Source organism: Schistocerca serialis, chromosome 4, assembly GCF_023864345.2.
Source record: "Schistocerca serialis cubense isolate TAMUIC-IGC-003099 chromosome 4, iqSchSeri2.2, whole genome shotgun sequence".
NCBI lineage: Eukaryota > Metazoa > Arthropoda > Insecta > Orthoptera > Acrididae > Schistocerca > Schistocerca serialis.
In genome coordinates this window covers 701697968-701723806 of record NC_064641.1, presented here as the reverse complement: position 1 = coordinate 701723806, position 25839 = coordinate 701697968, and the positions used below count along the sequence as shown (strand labels likewise).

The window sequence follows — 25839 nt, the reverse complement described above, 5'->3', positions numbered from 1 at the left end:
CTCTAAATGTGCCACCATCTGATTGCTTGCCATAGCCTCCAATGTCAACTGCTATTAATCTGCAGTTAGCATCGGCTACAGCTAGTAAAGCAAGCGAAAAATATTTTTTTTGTAATTGTAATACATTGTCCCAGAATGAGGGGGACATTTAACCCGAACATGCTTACCGTCAATGGCCCCCACACAATTCGGAAAATTCCAGTTGGCATACATGTGTTTTGCAGCGGTTTGAAGCAGTGGTATAGTAGGAGAAGGCAGGTGTACAGGGCTCAGAATTTCACATACTGCGGCGCACGTTTCATGCACACATTGTGCGACTGTAGTTAGACCCATCCGAAACGACTGTGACAGTGCATGGAAAGACATCCCAACCGACAAATATATGAAAAAGAATGAAATTAGCGTAATTGAAGGATGTGTAGGATCTCCGTAGGATTTGCAGTTAATGTGCTAAGGACAAATAATGTATTAAGTATACAGTGTACTTAATTATTTACGCATATTTTCACGTCTATATTTTCAGGCGAGGTACTGAAGAATAAATGGAAGAACCTACGTGACGCTTTCCGCTCTGAACTCAAAAAAACTCGTGCTGAACGTTCAGGAGAGGAAGGTGGCATGCCGCCTTTCCAATCCAATTGGCCGTGGTCCGAGCTAATGACCTTCCTGACTGGCATAATGACGCCACGGAAGACGAAGACTAATGTTCATCACAGTAAAAGAACAGCATCGCAACACGACGACGCACACGACGACGTACCATTTTCACCAGCTCTTACAGAGAGAGAGAGAGAGAGTGTGTGTTTCACCTGATGAAACCAACCAAGCCAGCTCTTCAAGACTGTAAGTTCAGAGGGTAGCGTTTCGATGGCTCCTCCCTCACCCACCCTACACACAAACCAAAATAAGAGATCCAAGAAATCGACAAACTCTGAGTTGCTAAATATAGAGAAGCAAAAGTTGAGGCTAACTGAGCAACAAATGTCGAAATCAGAAACGCAAGATGACAACTATCATTTTGTAGTGAGTTTGCTGCCAGCAATGCGAGAACTATCACCAACAGCTCAGTTGAGAGCCAGGATAAAAATTCAGCAGGTTCTTTTGGAAGAATTGGAACAATCAACCACTTCCACTGCACATTCGTTGATGTCACCCTATGCACTTGGAAATCCAGTTGAAATCGTAATTGCTGAATATCCGCAAAATGAAATAGTCGTTTCTGAAATTCAACCTGATGACACTGTTATTTCAAGCCACCAAGATTCTGAAAACTTTGATACTTAAGTGAGTGAACTGTGATGTATTTTACTTCTCATTGTCAAATACGTTCAAAATTTATTAAAAGAAAGTTTGAATCCATCACAATTCGTAAATTTTTCATAATAAAATGATTGCTGTAAACTTAATATTGTTTACTTACTTGATGGTGATCATAACTTTCATTTCAGGGGTAATAGCCATTCTGAAATTTGTGTTTTGCTTCTGTAATCTATTTGAAACAGACGACACTATGTAATCAAATGTCTCTGTACTCATTCCGAAATAATTCCAAAATTTATCCTCATCTTTTCTCAAGTCACTGTACAAATGATGAAATTCTCCTAAAGCCCTCCTCTCCTTGTTGATTTCATGCACCCATTCACGACTGCGTTGAATTCTCAGAGCACTGTTTTCTAATAAAAAAGAATTAACTGGGTCGAGGAAAAACGACATCGTGCCGAGACTGCTCAATTGCTGGCCAGATCGCGTGCGCACGCGCGCGCTGTATCGTGTGCAATGTGAACGCTCCATCGCATTGCATCGCTTTGGCCATTATGCCTCGCATCGCGTCGCGTCGCGTCGCATCACAGGCAGTGTAAACGTACACTTACACATCCTCCATACAGTACCAAGCCCTGCCCATACGTTTTCCATATCTCAGGAGCCTTGAAGGAAGGCATTTGTGGCCATCGATTTGTTTTGGACGAAGAGGTGGACACCTGGATACAATCATGCTGCCATAGGCAACCGCAAACATTTTTCCATAAAGGCACTGACTGTCTTGCCTCATAGTGGGATAAATGTGTTATGGCGATTACTTTCGAAATAATAAATAGTTTTCTTATTTTTTCCCATCTGTTTCGTTTTCATTTGACTGCACTTCTTATATTGCTTGTGAGGAAAAATGTTATCAAATCGGCTTCGATAAAGAGGCAACATTGATCACCATGTATATGCTGTGTGGAAAGATATTCCAAGAATTGTGTTCCTATGCAATGTGTGTGTTGCTTGGTGTGTCACAGTGCAAGAGTGTATGGAATAGCTAAACCATACTCGAACCAGTCAATTTAATTTTCTACCTCTTTCAGTACACTGATTGCCATACAACTTTATGCAATACTTTCAAATAGTAATAGTAGTTTACATTTCAAGACTCAAGCTGATAACTTTGAAAGTTACTAAAATATATAAATTTACTTGAAATTCGAAATCGTCAATCTTATGTAAAAGATCTCTACCTGATGACACTATTGTGACACAGTACACATGTCGTAGTTAAAAAATCTAGCTGAACTGCATTTCAAATAGTCATAACACGGCTTTTAGCAACAAAAGGGACACTTTTGCTAGGGCAAATACTTCGGATTATTTTTCATTTCGAGTTATTGACGATTAACAGACACTAAAATACAATTATTTTTTCAGAACATGTAGAGGAGTAAAAAGAGTGTACATAAAGAATAAATTTTAAAATTGTAGGTATTTAAGTATGTATAGCATTGTACATAATGTTGTGCAATGGTACAATGGATTATAACCACTGTATGAAAGTCATTTCGTGGAGCAACCAACGAAGTAATACCTTTATTTCAGTCCTTCAGACATGTAAAGATATTGTTATTTGAAATTTTTCTGGGTTTCTGTGATCATATAATTTGGAAAAATTCGAAAAAGGTTCATGGTTTGCCATGCAGGATGAGTACCTGTTGATAGGAGCGCTGCGACAATGCTCACTGGCCATAGTTGGACAGTCAGGAAAGAACACTGTCCCATATTCTGAATGCGGGATATTGACAACAAGACCAGTTACCGAGGAGTCGGCATCCATTTTCTTTAAGGAAAGATGTGTCTCCTTGCTGCTCTAAAACTGTTTTAACGTTGGTGTTCAATAATGTATTTTGGTGACGACCAATGTGACAGACGAAATCATAAAGTGAATGTGATCATTACCAGCCGATTTAGATGATAGGTTCTGTGTAGAGACATTAGGTCATGGAGAAGTAAAGAACTGTCTAATATTTTGGTGATCAACTCTGATAATTGGATACGGTGTGAACATTTGTGAACGGACTGCATTTTGTAGAGGTAATCGGAAGGTCAATGGCTCGTCCGAATGCCGACTGATAGTGAGAGAAAGTAGTTTGAATGTACCGAATAGTTATAAAAAAATAAATAAAATAGAAGAGTAACGTCTGTACCAAGAACTACACATTCTAAATAAATACGTGTTGTTTGGTATAGAGTTGGCGGCAGTTTTTCGTGACTTTTTCGCACGAAAATATTATAGTTATTTGTCAGAGAGCTTACCTAAGTTAGATAGTGAACTTGGGACTCATGTGTAGGAAAATCATACAGCAGATTAACAGGTAATAGAGAGCTCTTTAAGAAGACGTCCATTACATTCAGTTTTATAATGCTGTGCTTGAATGCATTAAACTGTTCATCGATGTAGACTGGGCGACGGATTTGTGGAACTTAACTCAAGTGAGTGTGCAATAAGTAAATAGGAAACTGTGCCACTGTATTAGGTACGCCAATCCATTCAGACAGAAACAGTTGCCTATTAATGTGTGTTCGTTTGTGCCTGAAACATCCCGTATAATAGCGACCAAGCACGGCAGCAGTGTTTTTTTTTTTTTTTTTTTACTAAGACTGGTCACAATGCATGCCTGTCCTAGTGTTGGTCCCACGTCAGTAGCTGAGGAAAAAGAATACCACCCCAATTTTAATATCAAATTATAATAAAATATATTAATTGATAAATTAATTACCCCCTTCCTAGCAGACCAGATGACGTCGTAGGTTGTCCCCAGCTGGCACGTGGGTCCCCACTCCGTCCTCCACATTCTTTATTGGCGGTAATTTTGAATTTTGGGGCGTATTTCGAATTTTGGCGGGAAATTTAACAAATAGTGGCAATTTCAAAATGGCGCGAATTTATTTGTTCTAAGGCTTTGCTGACGTCCGATCCCATCCCCAGCTCAGAAATTGTCAGGAAATACAAACTGGCGGTGCCCTTTCTGGGCGTCAGACCCCAGTCCTGGGTGGAAAGCCCAAGTGTACCCCTCTACACAGGGTAATTAATGGTCAGTCACTGTCCAGACGAGGAAAGGAAGTTTAGGATAGTGTACTTTGTTTACTTTGACTGGAAAACTGAAGTAATTATCAGTCCTAATTACGTAATTAATCATAAATATCGATTTTAATTACACAGCTATATGCATATGCCCACAAGGAACACCTAAAATCGCAATGCACCTCAACAATTGACGATGTCTTATAATTGGTGCTAGTCTGCTAGGAAAAAAATTCGCGATACCATTCGAAACTAGTAGCAGACATACTCAAAATAACCTCTACATAGATGATTCCTTTACCTAGAAGTAGAAATAAATCTCTTTGCCCCACTTGTGGAGTGGAGGGATAAAAGCTGTAGTGGCCGGGAAGTGTGATCAAATGGTTCAAATGGCTCTGAGCACTATGGGACTCAACTGCTGAGGTCATTAGTCCCCTAGAACTTAGAACTAGTTAAACCTAACTAACCTAAGGACATCACAAACATCCATGCCCGAGGCAGGATTCGAACCTGCGACCGTAGCGGTCTTGCGGTTCCAGACTGCAGCGCCTTTAACCGCACGGCCACTTCGGCCGGCAAGTGTGATCAATTGACACGATGTTGGTGCTGAAGTGAGAGGAGTTTAATAAGAGTATTACCTGTAAGCATACAGCTGAGGACTGTGTCTATAGCCTCCTTTATGAGGAATAAAAGGATGTGATAATGGAGAAGCATAGGGGATTACTTTTCAGTAAATAATGGTGATGCAGCGGGATGGGCTGACGATGAATTTCACAACTCACAGAGACAATTTCCAGTGCTGGAGCTGTTTGTGTTTCTGAAATGGCTGGTCAATTCACAGTGCAGGAGACAACTTCGCACCCCAACCACCACCCCTTTTCTCTAACCGTGTGTGTGTCTCACTGTTTGACATCGGAGTTCGCTACAGACGCCTGCTGCTGCGTTGCTCGACAATCGTCCTGCAGCCCTGGTGCTCAAAATTCAAATAAACAGTGCCTCTTTATTTCTCGACAACTTCGCGCCATTCCACTGCCTCTGAGAGATCACCCTTGTATAGCTGCTGTGTAACTTTTACACTGATACATAGAAAGAAGGGATAGGGCAGCAAACCATCACTAAAGTGTTAGGAGGGCCAATACATGCTACGACAACTGATGAAAAATACTTCAGTATTCTAATTACACATCGAAATTGTCGTGTAAAATCCAGCACTCATAAATAACAGATCATAATGCAATACATGTATTGGGAATTGAGAAACATCATTGTAATAACACGACTTCCACAAAACCGACTACAAAAGATCAGACCAGGAGAAAGGGGTGGCAGTTGCAAGCGTGTTCTCCTCGATGTGCGGTCACGAACTAACCATCTTAGACCCAATCTTACTTCCCATCCTACCACCCCTCATCCCTCCATCTCCTCATCCTGTCGCTGATGGTCGAAAAAGAGATCCATCTGGTGGCAGCGATATACTGTCTCCCGTGTGCGGAAATCAGTCACAGATACACAAAAGACTCAAGAACAGGACGCTTCCTGCAAGCTGTTAAACTTACTTCTCTGAAAGACTGGACCTCCTGGAACAACAACGAAAGGCCGGAGAACTCTCCAGAATGCTTCTTCCAACATCCACTGCCACCCGCCTCCACCATCCACCACCTACCACCGACTGCCATAGCTGAGACCACAGTCTCATCTGTCTACATCCGTAGCCAGAGGGATCGTGTCTGGTGGAGCAATGGCTGATGGCAGTCAGCAGGCCACAGAAAAAAGCGAGATAAATGACAGCTCCCTGAACAATGATGCACGTGTGTTGGTTGTCTGAAAGTACAGCCGCAGCAACACTTCCACTGCCACGACTGATTGCTTCCGCAGGCGAGAAACATTTCAGTATAACAATTGTATTTAAAATCAATAAGGAAGCATCTATTAAAAAAACGCATATATGATGACAATAAAAAACAGTCTTGTTTTCACGAAAATAAAAACTGTCAAATATGTGTGAAATCTTATGGGACTTAACTGCTAAGGTCATCAGTCCCTAAGCTTACACACTACTTAACCTAAATTATCCTAAGGACAAATACACACATCCATGCCCGAGGGAGGACTCGAACCTCCGCCGGGACCAGCCGCACAGTCCATGACTGCAGCGCCCTAGACCGCTCGGCTAATCCCGCGCGGCTCACGAAAAAGGCACAGTTCACTTTCTATTAGTTTTATGAGCAGAAGCGGTATAGTTTGAGAGCATTCCTCATACTAAAATTATAAATTGTCAAGCACAAGGGCGTTACATTCTTTTCAGATGACTGAATTATCAACACAGAATGACATCTCTGCAGTCTTCTTTTACGTTAGACTGCAGGATACAATTCATAACGTTCTCTCTCTCTCTCTCTGTCTCTCTCTCCCGCCTCCTGTTATTCTGTGACATTCGATGACACACAAAAAATCTACAGCTCTGCCGCTGATACAGATGACCCAACTGTAGATATCGGAGCTCTATAGCAATACATCTGACAGATGTATTAACTTGGCTCACTTCTCCTATACATTTTCACCCTGTGTAAAATGGAAAAAACTTCCGCTATTCTGCTGCGAAAACTACCGATCACCGCAGAATGTTCTCGTTATTTCGAAACTTTCATTGGAGTAAAGAAACAGTGAGAATTTAAACTGCAAAGAAAAAAAAGCACACAGTCGAACGAAACATCTATGGTAACTGATTTCTTTAAGGTTGATGGACAAAATTACATGGCTTGAGAGCATCCCTGGCGTTCATATCGGTGTCTCTAAATAACTGTCGTGCACATGGGTATTACAAACATTTGTCAGGCCCCATTTTACCATTGCACAAATCGTGAAAGCGTGCCTTATAATAGAAGCTCCCAATGTCACCTAACGAAGAAGAAAACCACACCCAACAGACCATCATTCGCAATAGCAGCATATTCTTCTGTTGTAGTTTCCTAAGCAATTTGGCCGTCACAGAACAGCCTGTTTCACGCAATCTACTCACACGTCGGGAAAAACACTATCATTTGCAGGTTCCACAACGAACTATAATTAAAGTGGTTGGTACTTTATAATTAGAGGTTATGGAGTAAACATGTGGTAAACATGTTTTTAAACACACAATCGTTACGATAAATAATAAAAACAATCATGATTCCACGAGAATAGACACGGCCGATTTGTATTAGTATTAAGAGCAAAATCGGTGTAGTTTGAGAGAATTCTGCGTTTTCAGATTATAGATTGTCATGCTCGATGGCATTACATTCATTTCAGACGCATGAAATACCAATACAGATCAGTATCTATACAGCCATTTATTACGTTCAGGAGCACTCCTCTTCGTCATTTTGTAACATCCAGAATAGGTGAAAAAAACTGTGAACTATCTGCATTCAAACTTTAACCTGCCATACCTCTCCTAGTAATAAAATCTCCTAACGTCACCGTGTAACGTTTTACCACGTCTCTGTTGCGATATATGGAAAAACAAATATCGTCAGCATGCTGACATCAACTATCATTGCTCCATAACACGCTTTCATGGACCGAAGTTTGTGCGTAAAGCTATATCACGTCTACAGGAAAGAAGAGTATACTCAGCAGGCTATCACTCGCAATATAAGATTCTTGTGTTACAGCAACAGGTAACAGATATCCAAGTGTTCCGTCTCGAAGAGGCCAAGAGCACTACATCCTCATAATAGATATGTGCATGATCACTGTTCCGGTGATGGCGATTCCCACACGGGGCTGTTCACAACATGCATCGGATAGTAGAAATACAAATGGGTACTGTTATCTTATTGCTAAAAATAAAAAAATGTGATGGTCATTACAGCATATGGAAATAGGATGAGCCTGCAGCATTGAGGAACGTCTCCAAACAGCTGCTTGGAGGTGATGACCTCTACATTGAATTCCAAACACCACAGCGACAAGGAGCAGATGCCCAGTGTTCTGCCAAGGCTCTCTCTATCTCAGACACGTGGTGTCAGTCCGTCACTATGTGGTAATCAACAGCATAAAGACACCGCCGATATGGGATGATGTACTGTAATAAGCACAGCAGTTGATAGCACGATCAGTTTTAGCAATTTTACCAGTTTTCCCATAATTTCAACGTCAGCCAATGACACAGCAGAATGATCCCAATTTCTGTATCATCGCTAAACCACCATCCACTACTTTGCGAGTACCATATACTACACTGTCAATGCAGGTAGATGATGCAATTAGGTTATCTACGTAAATCTGGCACATTGATCATAGTGCGGAATTTACGACTACGATTGGCCATTTTTCCCTATGTGGATGGGAGTTACAGAGAATTCTTGCATTTATAGGATAAAGTCTGAGAATGGAAGATCTCGCTGCATTGTCCTTGACCAACCCTCCCTGCAACACTGCCGCCGATTTAATTTTTATCTGACCAGGGTAGGAGGGTACTTCATCCGCTACATTCCATGTCTCATGAAGGGCCGGCCGCTGTGACCGAGCGGTTCTAGGTGCCTCAGTCTGGAACCGCGCTGCTGCTATGGTCGCAGGTTCGAGTCCTGCCTCGAGCATGGATGTGTGTAATGTTCTTAGGTTAGTTAGGTTTAAGTAGTTCTAAGTCTAGGGGACGGATGGCCTCAGATGTTAAGTCTCATAGTGCTTACAGCTATTTGAACCATTTTGTCTCATGAAGGAACAGAGTGAGCTGAGTCTCTAACCGCTGTTCCGCACCAATCTGACTCACGGCATCCATCCAAGTGCACAAGATCTCTCCAGATGCATGTATGGCGAGCAGGTTAGCACACTTTATGGGTGTATATTAGACATGACAGTATTGTGGTGATATAACAGATGATTAAGAAGAAACATGTAGTTTATGCATAATGGAGCTCCAGATGGATGGAGTTTGAAACATTGTACGTGAATCAACTGTGCGAACAGTTCTGGAGTATTATTACAGTCTCTGGAGTCAGTACCAAGATGGTACTGGCAAGAGAGAAATGATTGTAGATACATACAAATGATCGTAGATACATACACCCCTAAAGCTACATGGTTCTGCACCTAAAAATGCTACATTGTTAAAGCCATATGGTTTCCAAAGTATTAGTCGTGCGAAATGCAATGCTCTTAATACTCTAATGTAGGACGTATAAGTCCAACGTCTGACATACAACCACCCTGCGAGTTTTCTACCTTAATTACTAGGGCGACAAACTTTAAGATGTTAAATCTACTTCCTTCTATTCTATTCTAATGTCTTAGGAAGTGCCCGAGCTGTTCCTCACTATGAAGGCATCGTCGATGTATATCCGCCGCGTGACCTGCTTATAAACCAACTCAAAGGAGTCAGGAGACTACATATCTATCTCTTAGGAAATTTACGGATTTTATACGTCGTTTTAAGTCGGAAACTTACATACTCTCAATCACATTTCCCGTGTCAGACGTGCTTATTAGTAGTATTAGCGGTTTTGTCAGATTCGGCCATGCCTCACTAGGAAATAGATCGAGTAAAAACGACATGAATAATTTCATTAGCGGAATGTAGCGTTATCATCCACGCCTTGCTACATGAAAATGCACACGAAAAAACAGCGACTTCTTACAAGGGAGTAAACACCATGATCAGTAGCCTAAGGAGATGTAACAGTTTTATTGATGTTTACAGTATCATCACCACGGACCTGGCAGCTTCCCTCTTGCACACAGAAGTCATGGTCTGATGTTCAGGAGTTTTGCTCATGTGGGACAATATAGCAACTTCGTTCTGACGCCTTGTCGCTAGAGCACACTCTCCTCACATTATTAAGGCAGATATATGTGGTATCAGTCCACTCTCCTACAGAACACGCAAGGAAATGACTTAAGCCTGTTAAACGCATTCATTCTTCTCCTTAAAGCTTGTGGAATAACATTGCCAGTGAGACCCAAACGTAATAAGGCAATATCTATATTGGCCTGCATGTGTGAGAATACTGTCCTGGATTGGGATACATATATTTCGCCTGCTTTAATACAGAGCTTCTGGGTAATACTTATATCCCCTTTGTTGAAGTATGTGTTACGAAAACCCACTTAGTATACAGGGGAGGGGGATGACAAACTGAATGCAGACAGAGCATAATTTTTAAGCTTTTCTCGATCTTAAGTATCCAGGTCCCCCAACCCACCTCAGTTTCCCGCATTTGACAGTACTTTTTTCTAATTTTATTTATTCTCGGTCAATTTACGTAATTTTTCTAGGTTTTCGCAATTTTACTCATTTCGTCGTATTTACCTTCATTTTACATATTTTCCATCAATCTGTACCAATTATCCCAGTTTTTGCTAGATTTTATGCCACATTTCATATTTTTTGGATAATTTTCCATATGTATATGGTCATATGCTGACATAACTATGCGTCAGGAGTGCTCTCGAATTCAATAAATGACAGAAACTTTACACACAGATCGGTAGAGGCGAGTTATGGAGCAAATATGTCAGATGTCAGCATGCAGGTGATATTTGTTTTCGATGATCCGTGGAATCTTATACGGTCTCTACTAGGTGACATTAGGAGGTTCTATTACGAGGCATGCTCTCACGATTTGTTTTTTATGTTTCGTAAATATACCATTGCTATGGTGAAACGGGACCTGACACAGTATACAAAACACCATCCCCTTGAATCATAGCTTGCTGCTGCCAAACGTAAAATGACTTTGTTTTTTTCTGATATGTGAAGAGATAGCGTGAAAGACTGTATTCTGCAATGTTATTTCACGTGTCTGAAATGTCTGTAATACCCACGTGCATAACAGTTTGTTTACAGACAATGATTTCAACGTCAGGAATACTCTGAAACCATGTAATTTTGTCCAACAACCTGAAATAAATCAGTTAACATAGATGTTCCGTTAGACTGCATGCTTTTTTTCTTCGGAGTTTAAATTCTCACTTTTTCTTTACTCCAATGAAACTTTCGAAAAAACGAGAACATTCGGATCGGCAGTTTTCGCAGCAAAATAGCGGAAATTTTTTCGATTTTACATACGGTGGACATGTATAGGAGAAGTAAGCTAAGTTAATTCATCTGTCAGATGCACTGCTACAGAGCTCCGACCTCTGCGGTTTGGTCATCTGTAATCGACGGTAGAGATGTAGATTTTTTTTCCATGCCGCTGAATGCCACAGAACAACTGGAGGTGGAAGAGAGACTGCAGTTGAACATAAAAGAATGACTATATTGATGATTCAATAGTGTGAAAAGAATGTAACACCCTTATGCATAACAATTTATAATTTTAATATGAGGAATGCTCTAAACTATACCGATTTTGGTCATAAAACTAAAAGAAAATGGACTGCACTTATTTTCGTGGAAACAAGACTGTATTTATTGTCATCACGATTGTGTTTTTTTAATAGACGCTCCCTTATATGAGGTGCGTTGTGTCTAGGAATCCTGCCTACTCGGTTCGCTAGACAAACAATCAAACAACTCGTATCAATGAGTTTCGTTACAATCAATCAAGTACAATACTTGTTGTTGTTGTTGTTGTGGTCTTCAATCCTGAGACTGGTTTGATACAGCTCTCCATGCTACTCTATCCTGTGCAAGCTGCTTCATCTCCCAGTACGTACTGGAGCCTACATCCTTCTGAATCTGCTTAGTGTATTCATCTCTTGGTCTCCCTCTACGATTTTTACCCTCCACTCTGCCCTCCAATACTAAACTGGTGATCCCTTGATGCCTCAGAACATGTCCTACCAACCGATCCCTTCTTCTAGTCAAGTTGTGCCGCAGACTCCTCCCCAATCCTATTCAGTACCTCCTCATTAGTTATGTGATCTACCCATCTAATCTTCAGCATTATTCTGTAGCACCACATTTCGAAAGCTTCTATTCTCTTCATGTCCAGACTATTTATCGTCCATGTTTCACTTCCATACATGGCTACACTCCTTACAAATACTTCCAGAAACGACTTCCTAACACTTAAATCTATACTCGATGTTAACAAATTTCTCTTCTTCAGAAACGCTTTCCTTGCCATTGCCAGTCTGCATTTCATATCCTGTCTACTTCGACCATCATCAGTTATTTTGCTCCCCAAATAGCAAAACTCCTTTACTACTTTAAGTGTCTCATTTCCTAATCTAATTCCCTCAGCATCACCCGTCTTAATTTGGCTACATTCCATTATCCTCGTTTTGCTTTTGTTGATGTTCATCTTATATCCTCCTTTCAAGACACTGTCCATTCCGTTCAACTGCTCTTCCAAGTCCTTTGCTGTCTCTGACCTCAAAGTTTTTATTTCTTCTCCATGGATTTTAATACCTACTCCAAATTTTTCTTTTGTTTCCTTTACTGCTTGCTCAATATACAGATTGAATAACATCGGGGAGAGGCTACAACCCTGTCTCACTCCCTTCGCAACCACTGCTTCCCTTTCATGTCCCTCGACTCTTACAACTGCCATCTGGTTTCTGTATAAATTGTAAATAGCCTTTCGCTCCCTGTATTTTACCCCTGCCACCTTCAGAATTTGAAAGAGAGTATTCCAGTCAACATTGTCAAAAGCTTTCTCTAAGTCTACAAATGCTAGAAACTAGGTTTGCCTTTTCTTAATCTAGCTTCTAAAATAAGTAGTAGGGTCAGTATTGCCTCACGTGTTCCCATATTTCTCTGGAATCCAAACTGATCTTCCCCGAAGTCGGCTTCTACCAGTTTTTCCATTCGTCTGTAAAGATTTCGCGTTAGTATTTTGCAGCCGTGACTTATTAAACTGATAGTCCGGTAATTTCCACATCTAACACCGCCTGCTTGCTTTGGGATTGGAATTATTATATTCTTCTTAACTTTGGCAATTACACACATGTGTCGCAAGCACAGGGCGACATACGAAATAATCAGTCTTTGCAGTAACTGCTGATCTCTGACAAAAGTCTGTCCTGAACTGCTGTCGAAGTCGCTATCATTGTTGCTGCTATCGAAGTGGGGCACTACCAATCGGGCGCAGAGTTTATGTCCCCTTCATATAGAAGCCGCAGCTGTCGTGTTGCCGTCTTGGAAAGGAGGTAAGTCAGCGTGCGATTGGCTGACCTCTTCTCACAGCCTTCCCTTCTCTGCTGTTCCCGACTGGCGTGCCGGCGCTTGGCTTTACGCGGCAACAATAAATAGAACTGAATGAGATTTTCACTCTGCAGCGGAGTGTGCGCTGGTATGAAACTTCCTGGCAGATTAAAACTGTGTGCCGGGCCAAGACTCGAACTCGGGACCTTTGCCTATCGCAGGCAAGTGCTCTACCAACTGAGCTACCCAAGCACGACTCACGCCCCGTCCTCACAGCTTTACTTCTGCCAGTACCTCGTCTCCTACCTTCCAAACTTTACAGAAACTCTCCTGCGAACCTTGCAGAACTAGCACTCCTGAAAGAAAGGATATTGCAGAGTCATGGCTTAGCCACAGCCTTGGGGATGTTTCCAGAATGAGATTTTCACTCTGCAACGGAGTGTGCGCTGATATGAAACTTCCTGGCAGATTAAAACTGTGTGCCGGGCCGAGACTCGAACTCGGGACCTTTGCCTTTCGCGGGCAAGTGCTCTACCAACTTCCCCGCGAAAGGCAAAGGTCCCGAGTTCGAGTCTCGGCCCGGCACACAGTTTTAATCTGCCAGGAAGTTTCATAAATACAACTGTTACACTGAAATGTTTCTCGCCTGCAGAAGCAATTAGTCGTGCAGGGAAAGTGCTGCTGCAGCTGCACTTTCAGACAACCAACACACGATGTGGCCTGCTGACCGCCCTCAGCCATTGCTCCACCAGAGACGATCCCTCTGGTTCCCGATGGCCGAAGACTGTGGTCTCAGCTAAAACAGTTGGCGGCAGGTGGTGGATGGTAGGGGTGCAGGGCAGTGGACTTTAGAAAAAGCGCTCTGTAGAGTTCTCCGGAACTTCGTTGTTGTTCCAGGAGGTTCAGTCTTTCCGAGAAATAAGTTCAACAGCTTGCAGGAAGCGCCCTGTTCTTAAGTCTTTTGTCCATCTGTGACCGATTTCCGCACGCAGGAGACAATATACTCTGCCACCAGATGGGTCTCTTTGTGGGCCATCAGCGACATGATAGACCAGGGCTGTATCTATACCTATGGTGAGGAGGTGGAGGGATGTGGGGTGGTAGGATGGGAAGTAAGACTGGCTGTAAGCTGGTTAGTTCGTGACCACACATCGAGGAGAACACGCTTGCAGCTGCCAATCCTCTCTCCTGGAGTGATCTTTTGGAGTCGGGTTTTGTAGAAGTCGTGTTATTGCAATGATTTTTCTCAATTCCCAGTACATGTGTTGCATTATGATCTGTTGCGTATGAGTGCTGGTTTTTACATGACAATTTCGATGTGTGATTAGATCACTGAAGTATTTTTCATCAGTTGTAGTACCACATACTGGCCTTCCAAAAACTTCAGTGATGATTTGCTGCCCTATCTGTTCTTTTATGTATCAGTGTACAAGTTACACAGCAGCTATACCAAGTGATCTCTCAGGGGCAGCGGAATAGGGTGAAGTTGCCGAGAAATAAAGAGGCACTGCAGCACTGGAAATAGTCTCTATGAGTTGTGAAATTCATCATCACCCGCTGCATTACCATTATTTACTGAAAAGTATTCCCCTATGCTTGTACATTATCATATCCTTCCAATCCTCATATAGGAGGCTATAAATACAGTCCTCAGCTGTATGCTTCCAGCTAATACACTTATTAAACTCCTCTCGGTCCAACACCAACATCGTATCAGTTGAGCACATTTCCTGCCAAAAATATAGATAGTACCTTCCACTCCAGCCTTTTTCCTGCCAGTCCACAAGTCGAGCAGAGAGATGTATTTCGACTTGTAAGTAAAGGGATCATCCTATGCATAGTTTATGTTGAGTATGTCTGTTGCTAATTTCGAGTGGTATTGTGAATTGTAAGATATCGTCAATTTTTGAGCTGCATTGCGATTTTAGGCTCTCCATGTGTAGCACTGTGCATATAGTTGTGTAATTAGGACCAATCTTTATGATTATGCAATTAGGACTGATCTTTACTTCTATTTCCCACCCAAAACAAATAAAGTACACTGACTTAACTTTCCTCTCCAGCATCTGGATAGAGACTATTTTCCTGTGTAGGGGGATGCTCTTGGGCTTTCTACAGAGAAGGACTGGTGTTCGAGTCCCGGAAAGGGCACTGCCATTTTGAATTTGCTGCATAACTCAGGTGGGTGGGTGGGGTGGGACGTCAGCAAAGCCTTGGGACAAAGAAATTCGTCTCATTTTGAAATTCCCACCGTTGTTGAATTTCCTACCAAGAATTGAAATTCCCGCCAATAGGACAGGGCAGGGAGGGGTGGCTGCAGGGACCCATATGCCAGCTGGGAAAATCCATGACGTCATCTGGGATGAGGGAGGTGGGTAATTAATTGAAATTGATCTATTAATTAATTTGATTTCATAACTAGGATGGTACTCCCTTTACACCATTACTCGCATCAGCCGATTATTTTAATAACATATATATTATACCAGATATTTCAAATTATTTGAAGTTTTGAGAAGGCTTATGAAGCAGCTTCAAAAGGGGGCATTACCTATTTCATAAATATTCGCAATTGTGTATTTCCCATTTGAAGGACCATTTAGCAAGTGTGATATTTACTACAGAGACATTAGGTGAGGTGGTAGCACAGTGTGTTGCCAGCCGCGAACTATCAACTAATGAAGGTGAGTAACGGCACTTTATGCAGACTAAGTCATTCTTACCATACTTACCTTCACTGTACTTCCAGTTTCCACTAGCCAACTGTGTTTATCCTAGTTGTTTCTAGTGTATTATATCCCTCCATTTCTTGATACTCTGCTATACCTTCAATTAGGCACCAATGGTAGTTATCGATTGTTTCCCTTCTGTCCACACTCTTTTACTGAGTTTCTACTTCTAGACAACTCCCCAGTTATCACTGACTTTTGTGTACTGAATATAATATTCTTGTTCATTCCAAAACTGTAGAGCGCAGTTTCGTGAGGTTGTAACTAACGTACTCGTACCTTTGACGTCACGGTTTTTAAAGTTGGAGAGCTAGCTCTGATGCAGAGGTAGAGGCAGAAGAGGGCTCTTGGTCATGGCCCCGTCACACAATTATCCATACACTCACCCAAGCAATTTAGGGAAACCGCAAGAAATCTAATTAGGCTGCTCGGGTGGAGATTTGAACTTGCTTCTCCTACTGAATACCTCAGTTGATATTTTGTGTTTTTGTGAATTTCAGAACATATTACGCTTTACTTTTATTCAAGAATAATGTTGACGTGTTTCGGAGTCACTGAAAGACGATCATGTGATACAGAAAAAATACCATCAATTCAGATTATGAGGATCGGTGGACAAGGCTTACCCATGTTTCAGGAGTCCAAAGAGACCATCAACCGTTTGAGACATCGTGTTAAATCCCTGTAACCTAGCAAAATCTTTGCTTATGATTACAAGATCTCCAAGTGGAATTAACTCCAGTAAATTGTCTCGTTTCTTCTCCACTTCAATAGATATTGTTATTCCATAGCCTTCGGCATGTTCGTTGTTCCATTCAACAATTCTTTTTATCATTTTCTTTACTTCATCTATATTTCGCCCCTGAAAATAGACAGATTCAGATCAACAGCTGTTCCAGTTGGTAATGAAATCTGTCAAATAACGATCAAAGGGTTTTAAGTATGCATCAACATATGTACAAAGAAATTCGAGGTGTTCGCATGAAGCCTCCCTGATTTCCACTCACAATTTAAAAAAAACTTTGAGGCATAGATACTTGAGGTGTACAGCATTTCCTACTGTAGGATTATGTGAAAGTGACTGTGTATGCCTCGCCTGTTTGTGACCTTGGCGATCTCCGCAGAAGAATTGTGGATGCAAAACCTCCATCACCCCAAACATACTTCTGTGCACATGTGTTCTAGACATTTCACCGGTTAATGTTAATTTACATGATGCTGCAAGTCGCAAGTATCTATATCTCGTAGTTTTTTTTAATTGCACTTGGAAATCAGGAGGGTTTCATGAGGACACTTTGTATAAGGAATCGTACCTCGAAATGAATCCAAGAGTACTGTGAGAGGTCGATTTTCAGGAATGCTTCATAAGATGCCTCTGGCCAGTCCTTGCGGTAGTGTAGGATGGTTCGTGTACCATTTTCTGCATTGATGATACAAGTCGATATTGGTAACTCTTGGCCTTCAATTAATTCACACAGGTCGCAACTGAGGCCATAAGATCCAAGGTCGTCTTTAACAAAACTGCATAAAATTCAGTTAAAAAAAAGGAAAGCTTGTTCTTACTTAAAGTACAGAAATTTTTAACAAAGTGACATGAGAATGCTTAACAAAAATGCATAGTGTACTGATTCAATCAAAAGCAATTTTATAACTAACAAACAAACAGAAATATTTTATCAGCACATTACGTTCCTTTCATAATTAGATGCGTTTTAGGAGTCTCGTCTTCAGCTGTTGCAACCACGATCATGATGTACAGACTCTAGCATGGGTTTGACACTGTCTAATAGAAACGGAATGCAATCAATGTGAGCGACATTGTTTTAAAGACAGCGTAAACAGATGATACAAAAATTTATTAGGAATTAAAATGAAGACGCTTTAGTATCGTGTGGGATCATCTTCCACCTTGACAGCGACGCTTCGTGGTATGAAAGCGGCGAAATGCCGCTACCGACAATGCATGGATATCAGTCGGAGATCGGTCTCACGCGACAACAGCTCGCTAGATTAAACTCTTTTACAAGAGCTACTTTCTTGTCTCGATGAGTTTCTCGTGGTAATGGATTCTGTTACAGAGCACATAGGGCATTATTCCTGTACTGAGACGCACCTGTCACGCGTAATCGTTCTTGTTTACGCGTCAGTGTGAAAACTGCGCGTTCTGTGAATGCTGTCTGCTGTGTAGTTGGGCATTTGACACGAAATATACAACATTAAAAGAGTTAAGGAACTGGCAACTATAATGAAGTTTCTTAATGACCAAGGCAACATTCATAGTTTATGTTCCTGATTACGGTAGGATAGCAAATTTTCTATACTGCTGAGAACTGAAAGAATAGGAAAACAACACCAGTTTACTCAAAAAAATATATACATACAAACTTATCGAACAATAGGCAGTATACAGCGCCTTTTTAGGGTTCCGCATCTCGATCGGTAAAAACGGAATCACCATAGGATCATTCTGATTTCCGTCTGTCTGTCTGTCCGACTGTTAAGAACCGTTTTTCTCAGGAACAGATGGAAGTATCAAGTTAAAATTTATGTCACGTGCTAAGGTCTACGGTCCATTGGCGGTGTATAAAATTGAAGCGTCTAATTCAATGCTATCAAAAAAGTATATATTGTGATACTCGCAAACTCACTCATTAAACAAACTGCTTGTTGGCTTCTGTCTCGGGTTCTTCGACCGACGTTCGTCTGATGGTTTTTCTGACGTTTCGCCTGCACGACTGACCGGCATTGTCAAAGTTTCACCCTCCATTGCTGGTGGTGGACTGGAGCCGAGTTCGCTGGGATTGTATGGCATAAAGCCCGTACCTCACATTTCCTTTCCTGGTTTGTCACTTCGCCAAGTGTTTGGCTCTACTATATTTCTAATATCACTTGTGGCGTACCCATTGCTCCTCAGAAGACTTTCCAAGCGTTGTATTTCGTGTCTGGGGAGCTGCGGCTCACATATTCGTCTTGTCCGCGTAACGGGAGTATTAATCATGCCACTTTTCTGGCTCGGGTGGTAATTTGATATTTTGTGCAGGTATCGACCATGTGTGTTCGTTTTAGATACACGCTGGAAGAAGTAAAGTCTGCTATTGCTGCAATGAAAAATGCAAAGCAGTAGGTACAGATACAATACCGGGAGAAATACTAAAATGCTGAACCACAATGGAATAAGAGAAATATTGAGGTTATGTAATAAAATATATGACAGTGGTGAATGGCCTGAGGACTTTTTGACAACAGTAATGATTCCATTGCCGAAAAAACAAGGAACCAAGAAATGCAGCGAGCACAGGACAATCAGCCTCATTTCACATGCAGCCAAAGTGATGTTAAGAATAATTAATAAAAGACTTGAAAAAGTAATAGAGGAGAATCTCGGCGAGGAGCAGTTTGGCTTTAGAAGGAATACGGGCACCAGAGATGCAATAGGGCTCCTACGAATCTTAGGAGAAAGGTTTATTGAAAAAGGAAGAGACCTATATATGTGCTTCATCGATTTAGAAAAGGCATTTGACAATGTGGTTTGGGACAAGCTGGCGACTATTATGAGGGAAAAGAGAGTGGACTGGAAAACCAGAAGACTTATAAACTCATTGTACCTTAATCAAAAAGTTTCAGTTAAAGTGAGAGGAGAAAGTACAAACTGGATCAGACTACGGAAAGGAGTAAGACAAGGATGCTGTTTATCACCTACTCTTTTCAACCTGTACTTGGAAAATATGATTGACCAATGCTCATTAGATGACAAAGGAGTAGAAATTGGAGGAAGAAGAGTAGGGTGCTTGAGATTTGCTGATGACATGGTCCTTCTAGCCACAGGGGAAAAAGAATTACAGGATTTGGTGGACACCATTGCAACTAACGGAAAAAAATATGGAATGAAAATTAACACAAATAAAACAAAAGTATTGGCAATAGGAGAAAATAAGGAACTAAAAATTGTGCTGAATGGAGAAAAACTAGAACAGGTGCAAAATTTTAAGTATCTTGGAAGCAGGATAGACACCGACTGGAAGTGCACCACAGAAATTAAAACAAGGATAGCAATGGCAAAAGAGACGTTTTATAAGAAAAGGAGAATCTTCTGCAGCGGTATGGACAGAGAACTCAGAAAGAGACTCATAAAATGTCTTGTATGGAGTGTTCTTCTATATGGCGCTGAAACATGGACTATGAGGAAAAAAGACAGAGAAAGGCTGGAGGCTTTTGAGATCTGGACATGGCGGAAGATGGAAGGAATAAGTTGGATGGACAGAGTAAAAAATGAAGAGGTACTGAGAAGAGTGGGAGAGAAAAGGCAGTTACTAGATGTAATAAAGAGAAGAAAAAGAAATTGGATTGGGCATATATTAAGAAAAAATGACGGACTGATAAAAACAGTTTTAGAAGGTTATGTAGAAGGGAAAAGGAAGCGAGGAAGGAAGAGATTCCAGATACTGGATGACATGATGGACGGTACAACATACAGCAGCCTTAAGAAGGAAGCAATGGATCGCAGAAAATGGAGAGGCAAAGGACCTGCTAATATAGCAGATAACTGATGATGATGTGTGCCAGGTTTTCACGATCCCTCGTGATCAGCATACCCGAGCAAATCGACAAAGAAGATCAAAGACTTTCTCAGATTGCCAAAGGAGAAAAGGGACCGACTTGCAATGTCAGGAATATACCGCATACCATGCACATACGGAAAAGTTTATGTTGGAATGACTGGACGCTCGATCAATACCAGGATCACAGAACATAAACGAAATTGCAGATTGGGGCAGGTGGAGAAATGGGCTGTGGCAGAACTGTGTGAGACCGACCACGTAGTGAAATTCGCCGATACGGAAATTCTGGCTGTAGAGAAAAAGTATCACACCCACTTGTTCAGAGAAGCTGTAGAAATACACAAACACGCGAATAGCTTGAAAAAGAAAGAGGAAAGCCTCAGCGTAAACGGATCCTGGCTTCCTGTGCTGCAGTGAATGACCGTCGCAGTTAACAAGAGAAACGCACCGGAAATGACCGCGGAGAAGCCCTCAGACGTTGGTGCGTGAAGTACGTACGATAGTCTGCGGCCGCGAAGTCGGCTCCAGCCCACCACCAGCAATGGAGGGGTGAAACTCTGACAATGCCAGCCACTCGTGCTGGCGAAACGTCAGAAAAATCATCAGACGAACGTCGGCCGAAGAACCCGAGACAGAAGCCAACAGGCAGTTTGTCAACAAGTGGCCACAGAAGTCTTAACAATTAAAACCTATAGGGTACTTCCCCTTGAGCTACGACCACGAAATTTGGAAGAAGCAAGGTTTCACAGTAGAAGCAAAGGGAAAAAAATCAGAAAATGATAATTTGTAATTATATCACACGAAAAAAAATATTTCTTTTGCCATTTGTTATCCGATTTCAAACATAAAATTGGAACATTCTCGGAAGTCTTGGAATTCCTGGGACCAGTATCTTCCCAGCATCAATGTTGGTGAAAGGCAAAAATCGCCGAGATTCTCGTTTTTGGGGATAGGTGACTGCCAATATACCTAATTAAGTTTGTAGGGAGCCCTATACATAACGCCCATTACAAGAACCGATACAGGTCCACTTGAAACACAATTCACAATTCTCATACTTTGAAAGAAAAGTCTCTAAGTCAGTTACGTCATACAATTTCACTCTAATGATTACTTCGTCTAAACATGGAGTTTTCTTACTGCTCTTTCTACAGAATATTGTGCCAGCTGGGGTGACAAGCATAGTGTCACTGTGTTCTGATACTGTGCAAGTGCATTCACTGTAGACTGCAGTTTCAACCATCACAGCGCAGGTATGCTTACAGTGCAAGCCCTTCTCGGGGACTGTTCAGCTGAAGAGCTACTGTGTAATACATTAATGTATGTATACTTCTGTACAGAAGTAAATGTGATCCATAATTTACTTTCCTATTATTTTACTGACTCCTTTTTCTTTATGTTTTAAACAGCTAATTTGATGATGACTTGATAACAAATGGAAACGAATAATAATAATAATACAATTTGCTTGACCTGAAAGTGTAATATATTATTCAAACTTTTCTCGCATTTATCGCTTTCACAGTTCAAATTATCCCTAACTGTTGACATGCATTCACATTGTTTAAGGTTTAACACACTTCTCCTTACATTCTGGGAGAAGTCACATTACTATTTTCTAGTTTACTAACTCATTATTTAGTTTTTAGTCCCGCTCTCGTGACATTAATGGTCTTTAACATTTTACAGTCTGTGCTTAGCAGATACACTTCTTCGACTCACACACGTGTCGTTAGAAATGCATTACATTCTTTAAACTGCAGTTTCTCTACTCACATCTCTGGATCCTTAGGCATTATTCTTCATGTTAATTCATCTCTTTATTCAATAATTCACAAAACTTGCGCCTATCTGCTTGATACATGACCGTTCATGAGAGCCGACCACCCTTTTACTGCCCAAGGACTTTTGCACAATGTCGAATGCGTTCGACAAGCTCTATTTAAAAACAATGCGCCATGCATGTAAGACATTTGCAGCAAACTGTGGAGTGTGAATCTCTACTGAGTGAGCATTCAGATGCACAGTACAGAATTTTTGTTTCCAACATACACTGTCTCCAAGGTCACATAACTTTGGTATAGCATAATGGTTCTCCCTCTGTGCTCTGCAGAGTCTGAATGTCATAACAAAAATACAGATACATCCCGTTTAAAAGTGCTGTGGATGTCATACACGTGTGTCATAGGCATTTTAAAAATTGATATTTTAAATTATGCTGTGGCGGTATAGCCAAATATCTTCCTAATATGCTAAGTTGAAAGTGTTCCAAGAAACACTGATACGCAGCTACAATATACAGGAAATTAGCAGTTTATCATGGACTGAAATATTTTAAAGATGAAATTCTTCAGTTTTTCCTTTCTGCTGCCATTAAACATTATTCAACCTCAGGGGAAGTAATATATTAACCACATATATTCACTTTCAACATCATAAGTACAAGCACTACAGCATCCTGTTGTAACTACTTTAAATAACAACAATGGTTTGGAATCTGTATAAGCCAGAGGTAATGACTTCATAAATGTTTGCTCCAGGTATGAATCATTCGAAATGTGTAGGCCTACACATTGAACAGATTGACTCGTAGTACACTCCTACTCTACCGAATTTATCTAGCAGTCATAAATATATTGCCAAAAAGTCACGTAAATTAACTCTAAACGCTAACTGTTATTACGCTGTGTCTCAGTCTTTTTCAAAGTGTCTTTTAGTAGTATTAAAATTATAATTACACCTTGTGGTACTTAGCTACGAGAAGATTTTTTTTCTTCTTTCATATATTTTGATTAGCATTCGTATCAACAACAACTATTCACCATTGCTGTTAGTAGTAAATAAATACGTAGTAATAGGCCAGGTAAGTGAATATTAAATTTCTGGTGTTAGTGCAAAATGTAAACAAGCAGCACGATACTTCATTCACGTGACAGTTTAGATTTTACGTTGGCAGTATTCTATTTCCACTCCACACGTATCCTGTTTTGCAGTAATCAGTAGACCTAGGCAGTGATAACTGACTAACGATCATGACGTCATAAGAAAGGTAGCTTACTCAGCACCGGCCCACTCCATTGTTTCAGTAACTCCCGTAAATTCATGGGAGGGGGGTGATGAGCTCTGATGCCATGATCAAACATATCTCAGATGTGTTCGAGCGGTTTCACATCTGGATAACTAGCGGGTAATAACATCAATTGGAACTCACCACTGTGTTCCTCGAACCGCTCCCTCATACTATTGACCTTGTGACACAGTGCAATATCTTGTTGAAAAATGCCACTGCCATCGAGAAACATGATCGTCATGAAGAGTTGTGCGTGGTCTGCAACCAGCGTACGATGCTCCTTGGCCATCATGGTGCCTTGCACGAGTTCCACTGGTCTCACAGGTGCCCACGTGAATGTTCCACAGAGCATAGTCGAGCCGCTGCCAGCTTGTCTCCATTCTGCAGTACAGGTGTCAAGCAGCTATTCCCCTGGAAGACTACGGATTCGCGCCCTCCCATCAGCACGATGAAGAAGGTATTGGAATTCATCAGAGCATGCAATGCTCTGCCACTGCGCTAACGTCCAGTGCCGATGGTCACGTGTCCATTTCAGTCGTAGTTGCCGATGTCGCTGTATTAACACGTGCATCGGTCGATTATCATTGACACATGCATCGGTCGTCAGCTGCGAAGGCCCATCGCTAGGAATGTTCAATGCACTGTGTGCTCAGACACACTTGTACTCTGCCCAGCATTGAAGTCTGATGTTAGTTCCGCCACACTTTGCCGCCTATCCTGTTTAACTAGTATGCCCAGCCTATGTCCGAAATCTGTAATAAGGGGTGGTTTCGCCACGTACGGAAGACTCTCACCCAGCACTCCTCTAACACCCGACAAGTTGTGCAGCTTCCGAAGTGCTCGTGCCGAGTCTCCGGACCATCACAATTTGCCCTCTATCAAACACAGAGAGACTCCAGTCCTTCGCCATGCTACAAACGGACAACACGGTTACTGATGCCACAAGCACAGGGGGCGTGTCTGACTAGCAGTCATTCCCCGTCAGGTGATCCTGCTATCGCCTGGACGTGTTTATATCGATAGTAGGTCGGTGGTCATAATTTCTGGCTACATCTACATGATTACTCTGCAATTCACATTCAAGTGCTTGGCAGAGGGTTCATCGAACCACAATCATACTATCTCACTACCATTCCACTCCCGACGGGAGGACGACGGTTCAATCCCGCGTCCGGCCATCCTGATTTAGGTTTTCCGTGATTTCCCTAACTCGCTCCAGGCAAATGCCGGGATGGTTCCTTTCAAAGGGCACGGCCGACTTCCTTCCCCATCCTTCCCTAATCTGATGAGACCGATGACCTCGCTGTCTGGTCTCCTTCCCCCAACAAACCAACCAACCAACCACTCCCGAACAGCGCGCGGGAAAAACGAACACCTAAACCTTTCTGTTCGAGCTCTGATTTCTCTTATTTTATTTTGATGATCATTCCTACCTGTGTAGGTTGGGCTCAACAAAATATTTTCGCATTCGGAAGAGAAAATTGGTGACTGAAATTTCGTAAATAGATCTCGCCGCGACGAAAAACGTTTTTGCTTTAATGACTTCCATCCCAACTCGCGTATCATATCTGCCACACTCTCTCCCCTATTACGTGATAACACAAAACGAGCTGCCATTTTTTGCACCCTTTCGATGTCCTCCGTCAATCCCACCTGGTAAGGATCCCACACCGCGCAGCAATATTCTAACAGAGGACGAACGAGTGTAGTGTAAGCTGTCTCTTTAGTGGACTTGTTGCATCTTCTAAGTGTACTGCCAATGAAACGCAACCTTTGGCTCGCCTTCCCCACAATATTATCTATGTGGTCTTTCCAACTGAAGTTGTTCGTAATTTTAACACCCAGGTACTTAGCTGAATTGACAGCCTTGAGAATTGTACCATTTATCGAGCAGTCGAATTCCAACGGATTTCTTTTGGAACTCATGTGGATCACCTCATACTTTTCGTTATTTAGCGTCAACTGCCACCTGCCACACCATACAGCAATCTTTTCTAAATCGCTTTGCAACTAATACTGGTCTTCGGATGACCTTACTAGACGGTAAATTACAGCATCATCTGCGAACAACC

General features: G+C 41.7%; 1 protein-coding gene across 2 annotated transcripts in view; it reads right to left on the bottom strand.

Moving 5' to 3' along the window:
• LOC126473209 (ketohexokinase-like) overlaps positions 1-25839 on the bottom strand; it is a 79782-nt gene that overhangs the window by 13923 nt on the left and 40020 nt on the right. For both annotated transcript variants that reach the window (XM_050100117.1, XM_050100118.1), the window contains exons 3-4: positions 17452-17659; positions 16765-17000 (exon numbers count right to left, since the gene is read on the bottom strand). In XM_050100117.1, the coding sequence (XP_049956074.1) occupies positions 16765-17000; positions 17452-17659 (444 nt within the window). The remainder of the gene's footprint in view (positions 1-16764; positions 17001-17451; positions 17660-25839) is intronic.